Source organism: Mandrillus leucophaeus, unplaced genomic scaffold (assembly GCF_000951045.1).
Source record: "Mandrillus leucophaeus isolate KB7577 unplaced genomic scaffold, Mleu.le_1.0 Scaffold615, whole genome shotgun sequence".
In the NCBI taxonomy this organism is placed as follows: Eukaryota; Metazoa; Chordata; class Mammalia; order Primates; family Cercopithecidae; genus Mandrillus; species Mandrillus leucophaeus.
Window position 1 is genome coordinate 369,173 of NW_012106642.1, and position 22,578 is coordinate 391,750.

The following is a 22,578-nucleotide window of genomic DNA, read 5'->3' on the forward strand; positions in this document are numbered from 1 at the left end:
TAAATGATCCTCCCATCTCACCCTCCCAAGTAGCTGGCACATGCCAGTACACCCAGCTAATTTTGATTTTTTTGTAGAGATAGCATCTCACTATGTTGCCTAGGCTGGTCTCGAACTCGTGGCCTCAAGCAATCCTCCTGCCTCAGCCTCCTAAAATGCGGGGGTTACAGGCATGAGCCATCATGCTCAGCCTTGTTTTATTATATACCTAATGGATAATGCTTTTTGATATTTTGGAGAAGGATTTTTGATATTTTGTATATTTGGCACTGAAAAACATCTTCTGCTTTCCAGACAGCGGAAATAAATAAAAGAGCTAGCCATGCAGTAGTGGCATTTTATTCTGAGAACTTTGACTACATTTGGAATGTGTTAAATCTATATAACTTGATAGTGTTACAAGATTCCTACGGTGCTGCTTTGACAACCAGAAATCTCTGCAGCTGACTCTGTCTGCATGTTGCTCAGCCCAGCAGGCTGTGCTCAGCTCACGCCTGCTCAGATCCTGCACTGGCTCCACACTCAGCCTGTGGCTGGACTGGGCATGCCACAAGTGGCTTCTGTGTTGGGTGCTGGCGTCTAGACTAGGGGAACATGAGATGCCATGAATTCAGAGATGCCAGTGATCATGGGGCCCCAAAGGATGTTACAACTGTGGCTTGGGGGTTCCCAAGGTCTGAGCTTCCAGAAATGTTGCAGCTCTTCACTTCCATAGCTTGGTGAGCGGGAGCATGTTACAGCTACTTTATTCCCACTATCCACAGCCCATTGGGCAGACGTCAAGGTTACAGCTTGTTTGTTTCTGCTGCCCACAGTCTGGTGAGTTCTGGGTTCTTGTCCCATGCCCAAGAAGAATAAAGTACACAGACACTGGAGAATAAGTAGGGCAGAGAAGAATTGTATTAAGCAACAAAAGGAAAGCTGTCAGTGAAGAGGGGACCCTGAAAGCAGGGTAGCCATCTGTGAGTCTGAGTCTGGAGTTTTTGTGGGCTTAGAATGGGGAAGTACATGCTAGTCCCTGGGTCATCTTGGAAAAAGCACCATTCAGTTGGTGAAAAGCCATCATCCAAAAGGAACCAATCAAGAGAGAGGGTAAGACAAAGATAGTAGTTCTCACTCTGGTCGTGGACACTGTCCAGAACTGGCAGTTCAGTTTTCCGGTTTCAGGCTTTCTTTGGCTTGAAGGTTGGCACTGAAAGGGGACCCATTTCTGACTGTCTAGGAGTTTGTCTGTCTCTTGTTGCTATTGATAGCATTAGAGTTAGTGAAACACAATAAAAATGTATTTTCCTTAAGAGAGAACCTCAATCTTCCCATTATTAACTGCTGTCCTTTCTTCTCCTTTTTTAATTGATAGGAAAAAAATGGAGTAATATTGTGCCTTAATAACAAATACAGCCATGTATAACTTAACAATGGCAATACACTATCAGAAATGCATTGTTAGGTGATTTTGTTTTGTGAACATCATAATGTACTTATACAAACCTAGATGGTATAGCCTACTGCACACCTAGGTTATATGGTATAGCCTATTGCTCCTAAGCTATAAGCCTGTACAGCATGTTGCTCTACTGAATACTGCAGGCAATTATAACACAATGTTAAGTGTCAGTGCATCTAAACTTAGCATAGAAAAGGCACAACAAAAAGACCATACAAAAGATTTTTTAAAAAAATAGTATACTTGTAAAGGGCACTTACCATGATGGAGCTTGCAGGACTGGAAGTTGCAATGAGTGAGTGTGAATGTGAAGCCCTAGGACATTACCGTATACTACTGTAAACTATGCAAACACTCCACAGTGGTATGCTTAGGCTATATTAAATTTAGAAAAACATATTTTTCTTCAATAAGTTAACCTTAGCTTACTATAACTTCATAAACAAAAAAATTTAAACTTTTTGATTCTTTTGTAATAACACTTAGCTTAAAAGGAGCACATTGTACAGATGTACAAATGTTTTTTCTATCCTTATTTGATAAGATTTTTTTCTATTTTTAAAATTTTTTAGTTTTTACTTTTTAAGCTTTTTTTGTTAAAAACTAAGACACAAATATAAACATTAGCCCAGGCTTACACAGGGCAGGATCATCAATATTATTGTCTTCCACCTCCACATCTTGTCCCACTGGAAGGTCTTCAGGGGCAGCAGCATGCATGGAACTGTCATCTCCCAAGATAACGATGCCTTTATTTTTTTGGAATACCTCCTGAGTCTTTTTTACAATTAACTTTTATTTTTGTGTGTAGAAGGACTGCGTTGTAAAATAATGATTAAACAGTATAGTAAATTCATAAACCAGTAATGTAGTCATCGATTATCAAGTTTTATATGCTGTACCTAATTATATATGCTATACTTTCATACAACTGGCAGCACAGGTTTGTTTACACCAGCATCACCACTAACACGTGAGTAATGCATTGCACTGCAACACTATGATGGCTATGATGTCACTAGGCAATGGGAATTTTTTAGCTCCATCATAATCTTCTGGAAGATTATATATGTGGTCCATCATTGACTGAAATGTTGTTATGGAGCACTTTACTGTATTAAAATTTGTTTCATTTTAGGAAGAATAATGAATTCTTCATTATTATATGTATTTATGTGTAGTTCCTAAGTTTAACAACAGTTTTGTACTGTTATTTAGATATGTTGAATGACACTTAAAGACTGACATATGCATTATAGGATACAACACGCTGCAATTTCTACCTTTTTCTTTCCAGTGTCTGTATTTATGCTGAAAGTTCAGGTGAATGACATCATCAGTCGTCAGTACCTGAGCCAAGCAGTTGTAGAAGTGTTTGTAAACTACACGAAGACAAATTCCACAGTAACAAAAAGCAATGGAGCAGTCCTGATAAAAGTACCCTACAAATTAGGACTTAGTTTAACTATTATTGCTTACAAAGATGGCTACGTGTTGACCCCTCTGCCTTGGAAAACCAGAAGAATGCCAAGTAAGCACTTAAACACTATTTTTGTTTTGTTTTGTTTTTGCTAAATATAAATGAATTTTTTTCTCTGTTTGGGGAATATCTTGTTCTGGTAAGCTGAAAATGAGAAAGCTTAAGTCAGTATAAAGAGGTTAGAAGGGAGTGCCACTTTGAAGAAAACATTGTCTTGGTCTTTTCAGGCTGCTATAATGAAATACTCTAAGCTGGGTAGCTTGTAAAGAAGAGGAATTTATTTCTTGTAGTTCTGGTGTCTGGGAAGTCTAAGATCAAGGTGCCAGCAGATTCTGTGTCTGGTGAGGGCTTTTTTGTTTATAGATGATGGCTTCGGTGTCCTCACATAGTAGAATGGGCAAACAAGTTCTCTTGGGCCTGTTTTAGTTCAGGGTGTTATGTCCCAACAGGTAAACTATCTGAAACCTCCCTAACATATTATAGATTTAATTCATTTTTTAAAATTGGCAAAAATAATCTTTAAAGAATAAATGTGCGAAGATACATGGGAATCTTGTAAAAATACATCTCCTAGGGGCGATTTGCCATTACAGACAACTAAAATATTATATATCTACAAAATTAACAGTGAGTGATATTGTGCTATAAGTTGTATTATGGTGCAAATTGGACACAGTATTTATAAAAATGTTATCTATGATAAGATGCCATTAGAAATCATTGAGAAAAGGTTGGATAGTCATTAAATGATAGATATATTTTGGTTAACTATTTGGAATAAATTAATTGAATCCATATGTGAAAATATATTGCTTAGATCGATCAAATGTGTAAAATAATTATATTAAATAAGAAAATAAACTATCTGACCTTTCAGTTAGGATGGTCTGTTTAAATTTAAAACCAATAAAAGTTGCCATAAGCTATATATGAACATATTATTTTAATAAACTCCTGTATGTCATAAACATAAAAAGCAACTAAGGTTGGAAATATATTTGGAACAATAAGGCATAATGTCCTTAATATGTAAAGAATTCTTACAAATCAATATGAAAATGCCAAGACCCTGACTAAATAAGGTAAATGGACAAAATCATGGCCTATCAATTTTCAAAACAGGAAATACAAATGGTTAGTAAATATGACAACATGCTTTAATAATCTAAGATCAGTACACCAAAGAAATACACACTTCTTAGATTTTTTTTACCTTAAAAAAGTTGTTAAATGATTAATATTGTCAAACAAGATAGGATCAGCATTCTCAAACATTCTCGGTAGAAGTACAAACTGGCAAAATTACCTCGGTAAAAATTTTTGAAATGTTTGTGTCAAAGTCTTCAAAATCTTCATAAACTTTGACCCAGTATTCCACTTTATGAATCTGCACAAATAAACGCATGCTAAAATATTAAATACAGTGGACAGACATTCATGCACCAGGAAGTTGATGCAATATTTTTGTAATAGTGAAATGGAAACATTCTAAATCTATGGGATTAATGCAGTAAATAAGTAAATCTTGATACCTTAATAAATGAAATATGTGTGTTAAAAATGTTACGAAAAGTACGTTTTGAGAGAAATACGTTATTAAATGAAAAAGGCAGGGTAACAGTATTCTGTATACAATATCATAATTCACTATTTTAAAAAATCACAGGAATACCCAACAAAGAGCTATAATAAAATATTATTAATGATTGTTCCTGTGGTGGTATTGCAATGATCATCACTTTCATCTTATTTTCTGTGTTCCTCAAGTTTTTCACAGTAGGTATTACATCCCGTTTATAATAGGAAACAATTTTCATGGGAAAAGAAATCTGAATGTGTTTGAGGTTCAGATTCTCTTCATGTTTAATAGACGTGTGACTGAGAAAGTATCCAAATATGGGTTAATGTCTTACTTAAAATCACCTTGACGTTCAAACTGTGACCCTCCCACCTCTCCAATTTAATCCGTTAATCAGTCTAAATGTTAATATATTCTGAAATTGAAATTACATTTTTATTTGGTAGTTCTCTTTTCCTATGGAAGGAGAAAAGTATATTTCATTTTACCTCCATACATCATTGTATACTTTTTGTATTTTACTTTTCTCCATATTTTCTTTAAATTCTTTGAACTATCTCAAAATAATGAAAGTATTTCCATGCAACTGTGTTTTCTCTTAAGAGATTTGAGGATGCCATCCTATTTCTATTTTAAATACACAGCATAGAGGAAAGATATCAAACGAGAACTTGTGCTTTGGGAACTCCTCAAAACTGATTTTTCTTTTGAAGGATTGATAAGTTTGATTTGATCTTGCTTGTAAAATGGTCTTTTGTGCCAGCTTCTTGCTCCAATCTTGAAATAATATCTTTCAGGTAATCTGCACTTAGCTCATCCCAACAGGTAGTTCAGCTGCCTACACTTGTAGGCAGGTTTACCTCCATCCTGCATTACTACTAAAGGTTGACTTTGAATCATTTTGTGCGTTAAATTGTTTCCTTCTCTGCCAGCTCAGGATCGTTTTGGCAAACCACACCGTGTGCAGAAGAGCACTGTGCTCTTATGTGAGAAGGTAAAAATGAAAAGTGGATATAGTTTTGGTCTAGAGAAGCTTGAATCATGGAGCCAAAAAAAAATTTTTTAATATTAATGACAAGTAACAATTAGAGAAAATATATCGGGGGGTTATTCAAGCATTTAACTTGATCATTTATATCTGGGGTTACAGAACATCATTCATCACCTTTGTATAGACTACTACTATCACATGGAACAGATTAGTAAAATAAATAGTGTTAACCAATGTTTTCTTCTTACTTTATTGTGACCTTTTTCCTCCATATTTTATATTCATTCTTCCTTTGTTTTGAATTGCTCTTCCCATCAAGCAGTTGTTCCCCGCGACACACACACTTTTTGAGACTTGCTGTTACGAAACTATATTTGTCCTAGTTTTTTCCCCTTCACGTTAAGTACAATATTCTAACTGTGCTATATTTCACAGTATATTCATCAGTTACACTTTCACTGTTCCCGCAAAGTCAAGCAAATATATGGCTATTTGAAGACACTGTTTTAATTACTGGAAAATTAGCTGGTAAGTACCATACTTCTAAGTAAACACTTAAAGTTATTGTTGTATAGCTGCACTTCTTCACCAAGAATCAGTGTGAATTATAACTTGAGAAAATCTAAATTGTTCAGTATGATTAGTACTGACTATAAGTTGATCTGAATTGATACTTATTTTACTGTCAAATGAATGGTGTGGCTTTTTTGTGTAACAGGAATCATTTTTTCCGTTACTATTTTAGGCCCTCAAATAGGCACATTGTAGAGAACTTCTGTTCTTCTTTCCAAGTCACATTTCTTACTGGGGCTTCCATGGTGGGAGGAATTGAGGAAAGGGCAGGACATACTGCTCAGGCCTTTGGGGCTAATTTGCAGATTGCCTCCTTCCTGCCTCCCGCATTAAATTTGTCGCTTTCGTGGGAGGTGCCTAAGACTTGGTAGTAAAGTATGTGCTCTGTAGATGTGATTTGCCTCACTTGTGTATCCCAAGGGGAAGAATGCAGAAATCATATTTTGGGTACTGATTCAAACTGTGTCCTCCAATTCTGCTTTACTAGCCATGAAGATGATCATTTCATCCTAACTCCCTGCAACCCGTAGAAACCTCAGAATTCTGTGACTCTTTGATTGCATATTTTAGGAAACCTCTATAAATGACAACAATTTACCTGTTTGTTTTGTATTGGTAAATTTATGTTTAGGTCTAAAGTGTAATAGGAATGACTGATAAAGTGAGAAAGCCCTCAAGGTAGAGTCCAGTAAGAGCGTCATGGTAAAAAGAACTCTCTGTGAAAGTTCTTTTCATATTTAGATGCTGTCTTATCTATTCCTAAAGTATGAAACCAGAAAATTTATTATTTCGGAAGAAAATAAACTAGGGCTTGCTGAATCTTGAAGCAATTTACTGAGTGAGGCTGTAGAATCTCTTACTTATGAAATACCAAGACATTTGCCAGATTTTTTTTTTTCCTTTGGGATGGAGTTTCGCTTGAGTTGCCCAGGCTTGAGTACAATGACGTGATCTCGGCTCACCATAACCTCTGCCTCCCGGGTTCAAGTGATTCTCTTGCCTCAGCTTCCCAAGTAGCTGGTATTATAGGCATGTGCTACCACACCCAGCTAATTTTGTATTTTTAGTAGAGACGGGGTTTCTCCATGTTGGTCAGGATGGTCTTGAACTCCTGTCCTCTGGTAAACCACTCAACTCAGCCTCCCAAAATGCTAGGATTACAGTCAGGAGCCACTGTGCCTAGCCTCCCAAGTAGCTCCCAAGTAGCTGACACCACAGGCATGTACCACCACGCCTGGCTAATTTTTATGTTTTTCATAGAGATGAGGTTTCACCATGTTGGCCAGGCTGGTCTCAAACTCCTGACCTCAAGTGATCCGCCCATCTTAGCCTCCCAAAGTGCTGGGAGCTGCCATGCCTGGCCTTGCCAGAATTTTGAGCTAGTGACTTTTGCTGTGTATGGCAGAATGGTAGATGTGGAGCCTTGTGTGAAAGAATGGAAAGTAAATAAGAACCACATGTATACAGAGAGGCTATGTTTAATGCTGTTGGGGCGTTAATGAAATTAGCTTCTTCACAGTTCCTCTTCAGTGTTTGCTTTGATGCATCCCTACCCCTTACTGGCATCTTCAAACCCCATTAAAAATCATAGTTTCTGCTGGAATGCATGAAATGGATCTGTGTGACCATGTCCCGTACCAATCCTTTGCCACTGTGCCAAACAATGGTAAGCACTCATTTGTCTGGAAAGTACTGGCCATGCCTTGGCAGGTTTCTGTGAGAACACTGTGAGTCCTCTTGAATTCTCAAATCCCTTCCTTTTACTGTCTCATTTTCCTAAAAGGTGACCCATTCATAAGGCCAGGCAGGAAAGTATGAATGTTTCATAATGATGTTAAATCTTTCTGTGAAAAATACATATCCTTACTGCTAAACTTCCATAAAATGTTTCATTAGGTTTGTACAGTGGAAATTAAGCCTGTGTGTTTATGTATTTATGGCCAAAGGAGAAATTAGAACATTTAGGAATGTAAAAACCTGACAGAAGCTCAGCTAGACATTTTGCTTAGTGTGCATGTATTCAGTTATTAAGAAATGTGGTCTTCAAAATAATTAAGCCACATATTAAAAGAGCAAGTCGTAGGTAGTACCTGTGAGTGATCAGAAGGCTTTAGATTGTATCCTCAACAACCAAACAAAAGCATATAATTATGTTACTTTTCTTAACTATTTTCCAGGTATTACTTTTTCTAGCTTCACACACACAAAAACTACAAACTGAGAAGTCTTACATTGTTTCATTTATCATTTATTGTCATGCAGCTCTTTAAAAACTGATGTCTTTTCTATTCTAATAATTTAATTGATTACTTCTGTCTTCATCAGTGACCTTACTAAAGTTCAAAGCAAAAGCTGTTGTTTCTGATAATTTTCAGGTATAAGAGTTGGTCTTTGAATTATTAAATTCAAAATCTGTTGATTACAGAAATATCAATATTGTCACTGAATTCTCACTTGATAAATGTTAGAAGATACTGAGATATTTATACTTAGGAAAAATTCAGTTACTGAGATATTTATAAATTGAGTCCCTGGCATTTGAAAGACTTTTAATGCGTGGTTAGTTAACTGATAGAGAAGCTTACCCACTTAAGTATGTGGCTGAATATCATCAGAGACACTTTTCTGTTGCAAGTTACTGAAAACCCAGTTTAATCTAGCTTAAGCCCAAAAGAAGCATTTATTTATTTCTCTTATAGATGGTAAGTGTAGGAATAGGACAAACTTTAGACATGGCTCGATCAGGACTTCAGTAGAAATAACTGAAAACTGGTTCTCAGTTTCTCAACTCTCCACTCTTTGAATGCTGCCTCGATTTTTAAACAAGCTTTCATTTTTTATTGCAAGATGGCTGTTACAACTCCTGGATGTATACCTGCTCACATAAAATCCAGTCCAAGCAAAACACACATTACATCTCATTAACTGTGCTTGGGACAGGGCCCATCATTGAACAAATCACTGTGGCCAAGAGAATGAGATGCTTTTAATTGGTTTCAGCCCATTCTGGCATGCACCATCAACTCCACTACTGTTACAGAAATGAGACCCCAAATGAAACACATGGGCTAAAAATGGTCAGTGTGGGGTTCCCCAGAGTGGAAAGAAAAGGGTGAGGAAATTCTGGGCAGCAGAATCAATCAGTTACAAAGGTGCGTTGTGTCATCTAAAGAAAGGAAAATTTCTTAGTTCTGCATTTAAAATAATTACATGAGAAGATGCTAATGATATTTAGCAATAATTTTTTTTTTTTTTTTTTTTTTTTTTGAGTCTTGCTCTGTAGCCCAGGCTGGAGTGCAGTGGCCGGATCTCAGCTCACTGCAAGCTCCGCCTCCCGGGTTTACGCCATTCTCCTGCCTCAGCCTCCCGAGTAGCTGGGACTACAGGCGCCCACCACCTCGCCCGGCTAGTTTTTTGTATTTTTTAGTAGAGACGGGGTTTCACCGTGTTAGCCAGGATGGTCTCGATCTCCTGACCTCGTGATCCGCCCGTCTCGGCCTCCCAAAGTGCTGGGATTACAGGCTTGAGCCACCGCGCCCGGCCCGCAATAATTATAATTGCTTCTTTTAAAGTAAAACATCCTGACCAATGCTGCTATGGTCAACATGCCTTTATCTCTTTGTTAATAAGGTTTCCTTTATTCCAGATGCCAAATCTCAACCAAGTGTTCAGTTTTCAAAAGCCTTAATTAAACTTCCTGACAACCATCATATAAGCAATGTTACCGGCTATCTTACAGTTCTACAACAGTTTTTGAAAGTGGACAATTTTCTGCATACAACTGGAATTACTCTCAATAAACCAGGTATTATCTTTTTGCATAATATAGTTATAAGAAACAGTATACAAATCTTTCACAAATATTTAGCTATTTAGATAGCTATTAAATATTCAATATTTAAGCTATGGATAATACACATCACTTGAGACATAAATCTAGTTATTAAAATGTATATAATAAAAATTCCCTTTATCCAATGAAATATATATTATTCAATGAAAGAAAAACTCTGCATACATTATTTCAAGTGCATGGAAATTTTGATTTCTTCTAAATTTATTAAATTTTATTTGATCCAAAGCAGGTAAGGTACAGAAAATAGTTATGATTATTGTATAGCTTTGAAAATTTAATACATTTAAAAATTAAAATTCAGTTTGTATTTTTTTCATAATTCTACCTATTTTTAACAAACTGATGAGAAGTGTCAATAATTGAGATATAAAAAAGTTTATAGATTGGAGTAAGCTATTGTAAATATTTGCTATTCTCTGTATAAAATATAAATGCTGAAAATACATTGATTTCAGAGTCAACAGCACTCATATTTCTATAAGGCTGTCATAATATAAAAGTTAGGGGAACAATGGAATTTTACATTTAAAAATACATTCATAAATAAACCCCTTAAAAACATCATTTCCCTCTGTATATCCATACTTGTTCCGCCATTTTTTTCTTTTGAGATAGGGTCTTGCTCTGTTTCCCAAGCTGGAGTGCAGTGGCGTGATTTTGGTTCACTGCAGCCTTAACCACCCAGGTTCAAGTGATCTTCCTACCTAAGCCTCCCAAGTAGCTAGGACTACAGGCGTGCACCACCACACCCAGCCAATTTTTTTATTTTTTGTAGAGATGGAGTTTCGCCATGTTGCCTCAGCTGGTCTTTAACTCCTCTGCTCAACAATCCACCCACCTCAGCCTCCCAACGTGCTGGGATTACAGGCCTGTTCTACCATTTTTACCACTCATTGTAACTAACTGAAAATCCACTGTTTAAAATAACCTCAAACAGTCTATAATTCTGATAGTTTCATCTTTTTTTCCAGATATTTTGTTTCATTTGAGGAACAACCAGCAATGAGTGATAACAGGAAATAAGTATTTTGGTTAGATAGTTTTGTTTTGTTTTGTTTTGCTTGCTGTAGTTGATGCTATCAGTGCCCCAGCCAGATGACACTCATTCTTCTGTTACAAACCTGCTTTTCCTACTGCACACATCTGTGACTGCCTGAGGGCATTCCTTGGTTCCAGGAAGCACACTTGACTGTCACATGGGGCAAGCTGTCAACCAATGACACATAAGAGCTGGTGTGGCTAGGACAACTCTGAGCCAGTGTATGTCCCCAGTGGAACTGAGCTGGAGTTACCACAGTGATAACCTGCTTGTTAACATATCCTGTGTTGGCTCCCTTCCTTCCTTCTGAATTATGCTTCTCTTAGTGATAGGTGCTTCCTGGGCTTACCTACAAAATAAACTATTTGCACTCAAATTATTATCTCAGGGTCTGCTTCTTGAGGAAGCCAAACTAAGACATCTGCCAAGATTTTCCAGATGTAACCTACAGCATGCTGTAAATAAAAACATTTACTAGAATGGTATCTGTACACACCATCACAAATGAAGCTCATGGCTCTGAAGTGTGTTCATGGCCAAGACTCATTAGGTCCAGTGGAAAAGGGTCACAATGAACTCTGTCCCCCAACACTGTATTACCTGCTTTTGAGAGTATTCATTAAAAGTTTGGATTATCCTGAGAATGCTGCTATCATTTAAAAAGTTCTAGAGCAGTGCTGCCAAATGGAAATACTCTTCTCTGTCCAACATGTGGCTGTTGTGCTCTTGAAACATGACCAGGGCACTGAGGAACTTAATTTAAATAGCCACATGCAGCTAGTGGTCACTCTATGAAGATTACACAGTTCTAGAGTTCAGTGAGGATACAAATGTTCTTTCATAAAAGTTTTGTTCTCCCTCTCATTCTTTTTATCAGTCTTTTTCCCCTTGCACCATTCTTTTCTCCTCCGAGTTGGCTTTATCTCAAATGCTGGTGTGTCGGTGTCAACAGTTTGTAAAGCCACTGACCGCACAGAGCTGAAGGGTGGGGTTGAAGCAGGTACTTCAGAAAGCCAGCCAACTGGTTTTACTGAATAGTTTGATGTAGTTACTTAACAATTTATACAACATTTGATTTGTGCTTGCAGTGGATGACTTACTAGCAATACCAGCCTATAAAATATATGTGGCACTGCTTTGCTCATTTAATATTAGTCCTTCAGGTAATTTACTACAGTTAATTCTTATTGAAAATTTTCAATTAAATATAAGCCGCTACTTGCCCTGTCTGATGGTTGAAGCCATTCCAGATGATAAGTAGTCATGATAATGAGTACTCTTTCTGTGGCTGCCAAGGCCCTCCACTCTTGCCTGTCTCCCGTGCTGCCCTCTAGCCCTGTGGCCACCTTTCTTTCCTGCACCTGCCAAGATCACTTCTAATTTGGAGGCTTTGGACTTGTTTATTCTGCCTGGAAAGTTCTTGGAGGTTCTTCCCATTTGGCTGCAGCCCAGATGTGCCCTCCTCAGACCGGAGGCCTTTTTTGACCACCTAATTATGTTCCTTTTCTAGATTATCATGCACTTACATTTGGATGGGGGAAAAAACTGATGAGGAGTAAATGCATGGGGGGAAAAAGGATATTTGATAGGAATTATGAAAAAAGTATTGCAGACAATATCAGAAATTATGTATTTACTGTGTCTTTGGGGCCCATATGAGTGCATGGTGCTGGTAGGGACTCTGTAAATATTTGTTAAATGAATGAACAAAATTCTAGTGTTGAAGCCAAAGATTCAAAAGTGTAGACCAAAAGCAAATAGATAAAAAGTATACTTTCACCATCTATTTGTAGAAATACTGTAATTTAAAAATCTATAATTTTATTCTTCATAAATATTCTGGTATATATTATAACTTTGTTTGGCATTGCTAATATTTCAAAAGCAAAAGAAAGGCACTTTCTGCTCCCTCTCTCTGCCCAGAGTGTAACAGACATCTGTAGATAGTTCCTGATATTTAAGAAGCCTTACTATAAATTGTATAATTAAATCTTTAAAACCTTAGGCAAAACAATATAACCAATTCTGTTATCTCCCTTTCTCCTACTTTTCAAGCTTGGAAGCCTAGTATTAGATTTAAAATCTAAGTTTATATTCTTTCAATTGTATGAATAATCAAGTATATTAAGACATAATTTTTATCAAGTAATATTACAGTGATTTTGTTTCATGTTTAATTGCCTAAACCTATCCATTAAAAATTATACTTTTAATCTGAATGCTTTTTATGTAAGAAGTGCAGCTGGATCTGTGGGTTCTAGCACTCCTTGAAACAGATGGTCTTGGAAAAGAGAGGGCCAGATATTTCAGATCCACATCTGCATTGATGGTGTATGATGGAGCCTTTATTTGAGTGTGGTTCTGTATGAGATGGGTTTTTTTTGGTTGTTGCTTTTTAGATTTATAAAAATATTGAATTGGATTCTAGTGCCCTTATATCAGATGACTTAGATAACTTAGGTTCATATTGATTTATGTTACATTGCATAGCCTATATTTACACAATATTTTAAAATTACATTTTAAAAATCCTTAATGTGTATTCAGTATCTATTTGATATTAAAATAGATAACCCTTGGTGAAATAGAAGAACTACTTATTTTAGACCCATAATAATTAGGTAACTACCACTTCTGTTTATATATGATTTTAATAAACTGTCCTCTTTTATAGGTTTTGAAAACATTGAATTGACCCCTCTTGCTGCAATATGTGTGAAAATATATTCTGGAGGAAAAGAACTAAAAGTCAATGGCTCTATTCAGATTTCTCTTCCTCTTCTACGTCTGAATGATGTAAGTGCAGGGGATCGCATACCTGCTTGGACATTTGATATGAACACAGGTATGTGAGCTAGCTTAAAATATTCTGAATATTTGTCAATTGACTAGCTGACTGTTTTATCTTAGAACTTGATACAGCTCTAGTTTTTCAGTAACATCACAAATATATTTGTTAGTGACCAAAATTGACCTCACTTTAATATAATACAACTATTGGGGAAATGATGGGAATACACATGTCAAAAAATAGCATTATTTATTCATTCCATTACCTTTTTGTAGCACCACCATTCTGAGGTAGAAATAATTTTTTAAAATTATCTCTGTTCTTAGAAGTTTGCTTTTGTTTTGATAAGCTCATAATACCTATCTAAGAGCATGGTTTAAGGCAATTGGGAAATGTATGCTAGTTTCATGAAAAAAAATAACATTATGTTATTAACAGATAGAAAGAGTAATTGTTTTTCCAAAGAAACCCCTTAGATACTAGTTTTGTTCTCTGGGTTTTGCCTCCTAAATAGCAGCTGGAAATATATGTATATTTTCATCCTCAGCTTCCCTTTGTTTTGTTCATGGGTTCCCATGTAAATAAGGTAGGAGTATAAGTTACCAAAAAAAGAAAGAAAAGAAAAAGGAAAATGATCAGCCCACAGCTGAAAAGTTTAGAGGTAGGACTTCCTTGGGTGAGTCATGTACAGTCTAGTTAGTTTCACAGGGCTTGGGCTTGGTTTCTCTCCTCCCTGACTCCCATCTGTTTGCTCTGTATTAGCACCTTTCTAGGATAGGATTTCCCTTCAGAGTGATAAGAAGGCTGTAGGTGCTCTAATGTTATACTTTGCCATGTTGAAGGCCAGTGCAGAGATTTTCTTAGGAGCTATATATAGCAGAAGCCCTTGGACTCACTGTAGTTGTAGAGTGGAGTTTGCATGCCCATCTTAGAACCTGTCTTTGTGACCTGCAAATTGAATGCACAGATTTATTTAGACTTCAAGTCACATGTTGAAGCTGGGGTGGAACCCTATACTGATCATGTTGACGGAGAATAGGGCACAATAGATCCTCAAAGGAGACTTGAAATGGGATTTCATGTGGGTAATAAGACCCCCAAAACACATATGTTTTCACTATAGAATATAAGCAGTAATGTATCTATGTTTCAAAGAAAGAGTGGAAACTATATAACCATGATAGTATGCTACTGAAATCATTAGATTAAAAACTCTAAGATTTGGAGTCTAGTTTGTTTACCAGCAGGACTATTTGGAATAAGTCATTTAACTTATTTGGGCCTCAGTTTCCTGATTTGTTGAATGAGGAAGCTGTGTTAAGGCACTTAAAAAAAGAATATCTGCTGTTTGAGTCCTGGTTGCTGATTGTTCTTTCTGGCCAAGGCATTTATCTCTAATGTACCTTTCAGTGGCAACATTTTTTGAATTGATTTATCACTGATGTAACACTTGTGGACTGTTTAAAAGCAATAGATTAAATTATTCTCATCATTTTCAAGTTTCTCTACCTTATTAAAATACTTTTTTACATGTTGTAGATAATTCCCTATAATAAATCAATAAACCATAATACAAATATACACCAAACTCAAATAGCTTTGTTATGCTATTTATAAATAAAACTTCATAAGAGGTATAGGTTTTACTGAATTCTTTTTTCTTTTGACAGCAAATTTTACTGGATGAGGTAACATTTATTGAAAGTTTAGAAGATCTAGTTCTATAAGAACAATACCAACAGTACTAGACGAAAACAATATTTAGTAAAAAATTAAGGCCATAAAATAGTATATATAATCAGAATATCAGAACAGGTGATACAAGCTATCTTAATATGCACAGTTTAAATAGAATCTGGAGAGTCATGATTTTTCTAAGTATGTCTATGTCCTTAGTTTATTTTATTATTATTATTTTCTGTCACCCAGGCTGGAGTGCAGTAGCACACTCTCAGCTCACTGCAGCCTCCACCTCCCAGGCTCAAGCGATTCTCCTGCCTCAGCCTCCTGAGTATGTGGGATTACAGGCATGCACCACCACGCCTGGCTAATTTTTGTGTTTTTTTTAAATAACTATTTTGTTTTAATATAAAATGACAATTTTTGTGGAATGACAATTCTTAATTTGTATGCCAAAAACATGTATTAATATCAAGAAATGTGAAAATTTAGTACTTTTTAATTTTAAAACTCACCAAATTAATAGATGAGTTTTTCACGAATTCCGTGATTAAAGCTTTGTGATCCAGTTATTTGAAGGTCTGATTCTAAAGTGAATTTATTTCAGTACCTATTACAATAATAGGTGTCGTAATTGATAATTTTTGTGTTTCTAATGGAGACGGGGTTTCACCATGTTGGCCAGACTGGTCTTGAACACCTGACCTTGTGATCCACATGCCTTAGCCTCCCAAAGTTCTGGGATTACCGGCTTGAGCCACTGCACCTGGCCATCCTTAGTTTATTTACAGTGTTTTTTGGTCATGACAAATCATCCAAATTATTCTATTACAGTATATACCATATTATAATATGATGTGATATTAGCCTATGATAATATAGTGCCACAGTTTTCATAATCTTTGAAAAAGTCCCATAACGTATTCTATGCATGACCATCAGTTCTTAAGATACGTAACTGTAACTAACTGGTATTTTTTACATACCTTCCTTTTTAGGTGCTTGGGTAAATCATGGTCGGGGAATGGTCAAGGAACATAACAGTCATTTAATCTGGACATATGATGCACCACATTTGGGCTACTGGATAGCAGCTCCACTTCCAGGAACTAGAGGTATTGTAAAAAATGAAAGTAATTAAAACATATAATCCAAATAGTCTTGCTGGAATTGATAGCAGCAGACCTCAGTTTCATTCTAAGCACTGCCACTTACAAGCTGTATGACAATGGGATAGGAACTTGATCTCAGCATTTTTTTTTTCATGTGTATAAAGTCTCTTATAGTTATATCTGAGGAATCTGTGAAGAGTGAAGTTTGTTCAAATCAAGTATTTTCTTAGTCTACTTTTTTTTTATGAATAAATTCTGTCCAAATCAGAGCTTTTGGTTGCAAGCAACAGAAAAATACTTTGAGTAATTTAAAAATATGCTATATTAGAAGGATGTAGGGAGTTCACAGGAACCCAGGGAAGGCTGAAGAACCACATGCTGAAAGGCAGGACTCCTTGCCGTGCCAGATGGCCTAGTTAGCAGCCTGCTTGACAACCTTTGCCAGGTTGCTGCTGTGTGGTGGCTGGCTCCAACCCTTTCCAGCCCTTTCCAGTATTTTCCTTATACTATTCCTGGTCATTCTAGGGCTGAAGAATGATCATCCCATTGGCCCACTTTTGGGTCATGAGCACACATGTTACTTGGTGGGGATTGAGGAGGAGAGGAAGGGCTCTTGGAAGTCTGCAGACACCATCATTCAAGAAAAGACTGAGGATATATTAAATCAAGCTTGTTCAACCCCCAGCCCACAGGCTGTATGCAACCTAGGACAGCTTTGAATGAGACCCAATACAAATTTGTAAACTTCCTGAAAACATTGAGTTTTTTTGTGATTTTGTTTTTTGAGCTCATGAGCTATCATTAATGTATTTTATGTGTGGCCCAAGGCAGCTAAAAGATTGGACACCCCCGTACTAAATGAAAATTGGTCTGACATTTTGAACAGAAGGAAGATGGAGGCTGGGGAGCAAAACCATGAATTGTCCCCTAGGGAAGATCTGTTCATATTCTAGGAAGAATGAGAATTTTATTTCCTTATATTTAACATGTTGTCAAATTATCTAGGTAATTTGTACCTCAGGAAACCCTACATTGATCTCAAGTTGTGTACATTCCTCAAAATATTCAAACATTGCATATTTTAGCCATTAAATTTTGAAAAAAAGAAAAATTAACCTGCAGTAGTCTAGACTGGTTGCACTGTCAGCCTGCTACCACTTCCTGGGCCTTTTGGGTATGTGTTGGCATAAATCAAATTGCTTCTTGGCTTTCCCTGCCACCAGCTTTCATGAGTCAATTATGATAGCTTATATTCCTTTATTCTTGTAGGTTTGTGTTTTTACAGATTAAAAACAAAGCAAAAGTTTAGTGTTATTTTAGTGAAGATTTTAGAGTGAAAGTTGAATACACGATTGAAGATTATGATATACATGCATTAGAGATAATTCTTTTGGTTTATCAAGTGTTTTGGCTCACAGCTGAGGGGTAGTTGCTACCTGGGTATTTCATACTGATTAGGAATAGTCCTAGTACTTACCCTGATCCAGAACATGGATGGCATTTTACATATGTTTATCTGCAGCATTTTGTCATCTAACATTATTATGACTATCTATTATTTTGAAGGCTATCGGTTTTCTCTAATTTTTAAAATCAAGTTTGATTTTTATTTTCATTCTGTGTTGGCAAGTTTGAATTTTCTTTTTTGATTGGGTCTTGCTATGTTGCCTGCTCAGGCTGGGCTCAAACTCTGGATCTTCCCACTTCAGCCTCTTGAGAAGCTGGGACTAGGTAGCCATATATAATCACGAGAAATGTTCTTTTTATTTCTATTTGAACTTAGTGCTTACAAGATTATTTATTCAGAAACCAGAGGGTGGTTACTTTTGCTTTTCATGATGCAAAATATCATACAATCTTGCCAGCTGTCTGGCCTTATCCCATTCTATATTTGCAACTATAATGAAATACCGATGAAAAACTAATTTCATACAACTCATTTCATTTTTAATAAAAATAACCTATGGAGCATTTCAGTTTTATAGAGAAATGTACTTACACTAAAAATATATCTAAAATAACTGAATTACGTAAGATAGCTTTATGAATTACAAAAGCCAAAATTATTTTCTAAAACCACGTGGAAGTTCTGTTCCAGATTATTTATTGGAAAAGATGTTGTTTGGATGAGTACGAAAATAAAAGTAGGGGCTTCTTGTTTAGTTTGAATTAGAGATCTTCTAGTGATGCTTTTGAAGAATTTATTCTGCAAGCATATCAATCAAAGGAATACTACATTAGAAATATGGATAACTTGATGATAGCCCTTACTTTGTCTGTAATTAACTGAGTGAGCTTGAAATAGGTACTTACCCAACTGAGCATTAGTTTTCTTGTTTCTAAATTGGGAGAGTTGGATATTGTGTTAGTCTGCTCAGGCTGCCATAACAAAATAACTGCAGAGTAGAAACTGGCTATTAACAGAAATTTATGTTCTCACAGTCTGGAGGCTACTGTCCAAGGTCAAGGTGCTGTCAGGGTTGGTGAGGTCTCTTCCTGGCTTCTAGATGGCCATTTTCTCAAGGTGTCTTCACATGGTCTTTCCACACACCAACCAATTCTCCAGTTTTCAGTGGACGTTGATTATATCCTATAATTCAATTCAGTCCTGACATTGTCTACTTACAGTTAGCATCAGACCCCTCAGGTTAAAGGTTTAATCCCATAGGACTGCCCCCATTTCAGGTGCCCATTGCAAGCAGCAGGTTCTCAGATTTGGCTTCAAATGGGGGGTTTGCACAATTCTCTCCTCAGGTTTGATTATTTGCTGTGATAGCTCACAGAAATCAGGGGAACACTTACTTACACTTAACAGCTTGTAATAAAGGAAACGATAAAGGATATGGATGAAGAGCAGATGAAAAGGTACCTAGGGCAATGGTCCTGTGTACAGGAGCTTTTTCCCCCATAGAGTTGGGGTATATCACCCTTCTGGCCCGTGGATGTGTTTATCAACCTAGAGGCTTTACACACCCTACACTTGAGGGATGTTGATGGAGGCTTCCTCGTGCAGGCATGATCAATTATTAACTTAATCTCCAGCCATTCTCCTTCCCGGAGTATGAGGGGTGGTGCTGAAAGCTACAAGCTTCTAAGCATGGCTTGTTGGTCACCAGCCCCCAGGCATGAGCACGCCCAGAGTCAAGTTAGAACAAAAGATACTCCCAACACCCAGAAAATTCCAAGGGATTTAGGAGCTCTATGTTAGGAAACAGGGTCAAAGACCACATAATAGAACAAAAGACACTCCTAGAACCCCTGTTGCTCAGGAAATTCCAAGTGTTTTAGAAGCTCTGTGCCAGAAACTAGGGACAGAGACCAAATATATATATGTTGATTATGACACAATTCCTAATGTCCCTAAACATTTTAAGATATATAAAATCTCAAAATTGTGCCTATGATGAGCTAGTGTTTGCAGAGCTTCTTTAGTTATAAATGTGGTTAATTTTTTAAGGTTTAAATAGAATTCTAGAATTCCTTGGAAAAATATTAAGTGCAAGAGATTAATTTTTCAGATTGGTGTAGGAGAGTAGGTGGTTGAGTACAGTTTAATAAGCAAGTGTTTTAAATGTGCATTTTAAATATACTTGAATGAAAAAAAACGCTTTTCTACCTAACTCCTTTTAGACATGCATGCACACAGACAGATGCATTCTCTTGCTACTGCCATACGTATAGGATTTGGGGCAAACTCAATATGTCAACATCCTGTTTCCAAATGTGAGTTTTGTTGGATTCCTGTGGAGTTGTTAGCATTATTCCATTCTGGAAACAAACTCATTTATGCCCAGTTATAATCAAACCAAACCTCCATACAAATCTACAGATAGCAGAAAGTTACTCTCATTTCTTGTTTGACAAAATTTCATATCGTACAGTGTTGTGTTTGTTTGTCTATTAAATAAGATAGATCAGTCACCATCTGTGAAATCATGGCCAATAGTAGAGTGCCCGTTTTAATATAACCTTAAAGCTTCATTCAAGAATAGTGTGGTATAGCTAAAACTGAGTGCTTATCATGAGCCAAGCACTGGTCTAAGTGTTTCACAAGTATTTACTCATATCTAACCCATGTGAACTGCTGAGGATTAAATAACTGTTACTGCTCTACAGATAGGGAAAGTAGATACAAAAGAAATGAAACTTTCCCAAGACTGAATAAAAATAAATGGTGAGGTGAGAGTTCCAATTCAGACACTTTGGCTCTAAAGTCTACATGCATAACTGCAATACTGTTTCTCCAAATCTTTAGTGCAAAATTTGAAAGATAAAATTAAAGAGGTGGTGGTCCCTCAAATTCTTCAGTGTCCTCAGTGCAGGTAGGAGCCTCATTCTGGATGTTTTCTCATGGTAAAGATGACCAGAAACCAGTTGCCCCACCACTCACTCTTCTTACCCTATCTCCCTGAATACATATTAGAATATAATTGGTACTGATAAGTAGACTTATTATATACCTTTTTGAGCTTTGTGATATTGAAGTCTTTGTGATATTGAAGCAGATTACCTCAAGATTAGCTGCCCAATAGCATTCATCTTTATCATGTTTTTAAATGTTTTATCTTTGTGGGTACATAATAGGTATTTATATTTCTCAGGTACATGAGCTATTTTAATACAGGCATACAGTGCATAATAATCATGCATAATAATCACATCAACATAAATGGGGTATTTATCACCTCAAGCATTTATTTGTTATAAATGTTTTAATTATACTCTTTATTTTTAAATGTACAATTATTGTCTGTATTCACTCTGTTGTACTATCAAAATACTAGATCTTACTCATTCTAATTAACTAACCATCCCTACTCTCCCCTAACCCCACACTACCCTTCCTAGCCTCTGGTAAACCATCATTCTACCCTCAATTTCCAGTTGTTTTAGTGTTTAGCTCCCACAGATGAATGAGAACATGCAAAGTCTATTTTTCTGTGCCTGGCTTATTTCACTTAACACAATGTCCTAAACTCCCTTTCATGTTGTTGCAGATGACAGGATCACATCCTTTTTTATGGTTGAATAGTACTCCATTGTGTATATATGCCACATTTCCTTTATCCATTCATCTGTTGATAGACACTTAGGTCATTTTCAAATCTTGGCTACTGTGAACAGTGCTGCAATGAATATGGGAGTGCTGATATCTCTTTGATATACTGAGTTCCTTTCTTTTGGGTATATAGCAGTGGGGTTGATGAGTCATATGGTAGCTCTATTTTTTTTGAGGAACATCCTAATTGTTCTCCATAGTGACTATATTTACATTCTCACCAACAGTGTAGGAGGGTTCCCTTTTCTCTACATCCTCACCAGCATTCATTATTGCCTGTCTTTTGGATAAAAGTCATGTGAACTGGGTGGGATAAGATGATCTTATGGTAGTTTTGATTTGCAGTTCTCTGATCAAATATGTCGAGCTTCTTTTCATATACCTGTTTGCCATTTGTTTGTCTTTTTTTGAGAAGTGTTCTATTCAAGTCTTCTGGTCATTTTTTAATGGGATTATTAGAATTTTTCCTGTTGAATTGAGTTCCTTATATATTCTGGTTATTATTTTCTCCCATTCTGTGGGTTGTCTCTTCTCTTTGTTGATTGTTTGTTTTGCTCTACAGAAGCTTTTGATGTTATCCCATTTTTGCTTTGGTCGCCTGTACTTGCAGGATATTACTCAATAAATCTTTGCCCAGATTTATTGGAGAGTTTCCTCAGTGTTTTCTTTTGGTGATTTCGTAATTTGAGGTCTTAGATTTAAGTCTTTAATCTATTTTGATTTGATTTTTGTATATGGTAAGAGATAAGAGTCTAGTTTCGTTCTTCTGCATAAGGATATCCAGTTTTCCCAGCACTGTGTATTGAAGAGACTGTCCTTTCCCCAGTATGTGTTCTTGGCATCTTTGTTGAAAATGAGTTCACTATAGATGTATGGATTTATTTATAGGTTCTCTGTTCTGTTCCATTGGTCTTAATATGTGTGTTTTTACCACTAGCATTCATTTTTATGTTGAAATCATCCTAGTCAGCTTT

General features: G+C 36.4%; 1 protein-coding gene across 1 annotated transcript in view; it reads left to right on the forward strand.

Annotated features, from left to right (window-relative positions):
* FAM171B (family with sequence similarity 171, member B) overlaps positions 1-22,578 on the forward strand; it is a 73,676-nt gene that overhangs the window by 45,373 nt on the left and 5,725 nt on the right. The window contains exons 3-7 of the mRNA XM_012000084.1: positions 2,742-2,975; positions 5,930-6,022; positions 9,714-9,872; positions 13,637-13,807; positions 16,432-16,548. Of these exons, the coding sequence (XP_011855474.1) occupies positions 2,742-2,975; positions 5,930-6,022; positions 9,714-9,872; positions 13,637-13,807; positions 16,432-16,548 (774 nt within the window). The remainder of the gene's footprint in view (positions 1-2,741; positions 2,976-5,929; positions 6,023-9,713; positions 9,873-13,636; positions 13,808-16,431; positions 16,549-22,578) is intronic.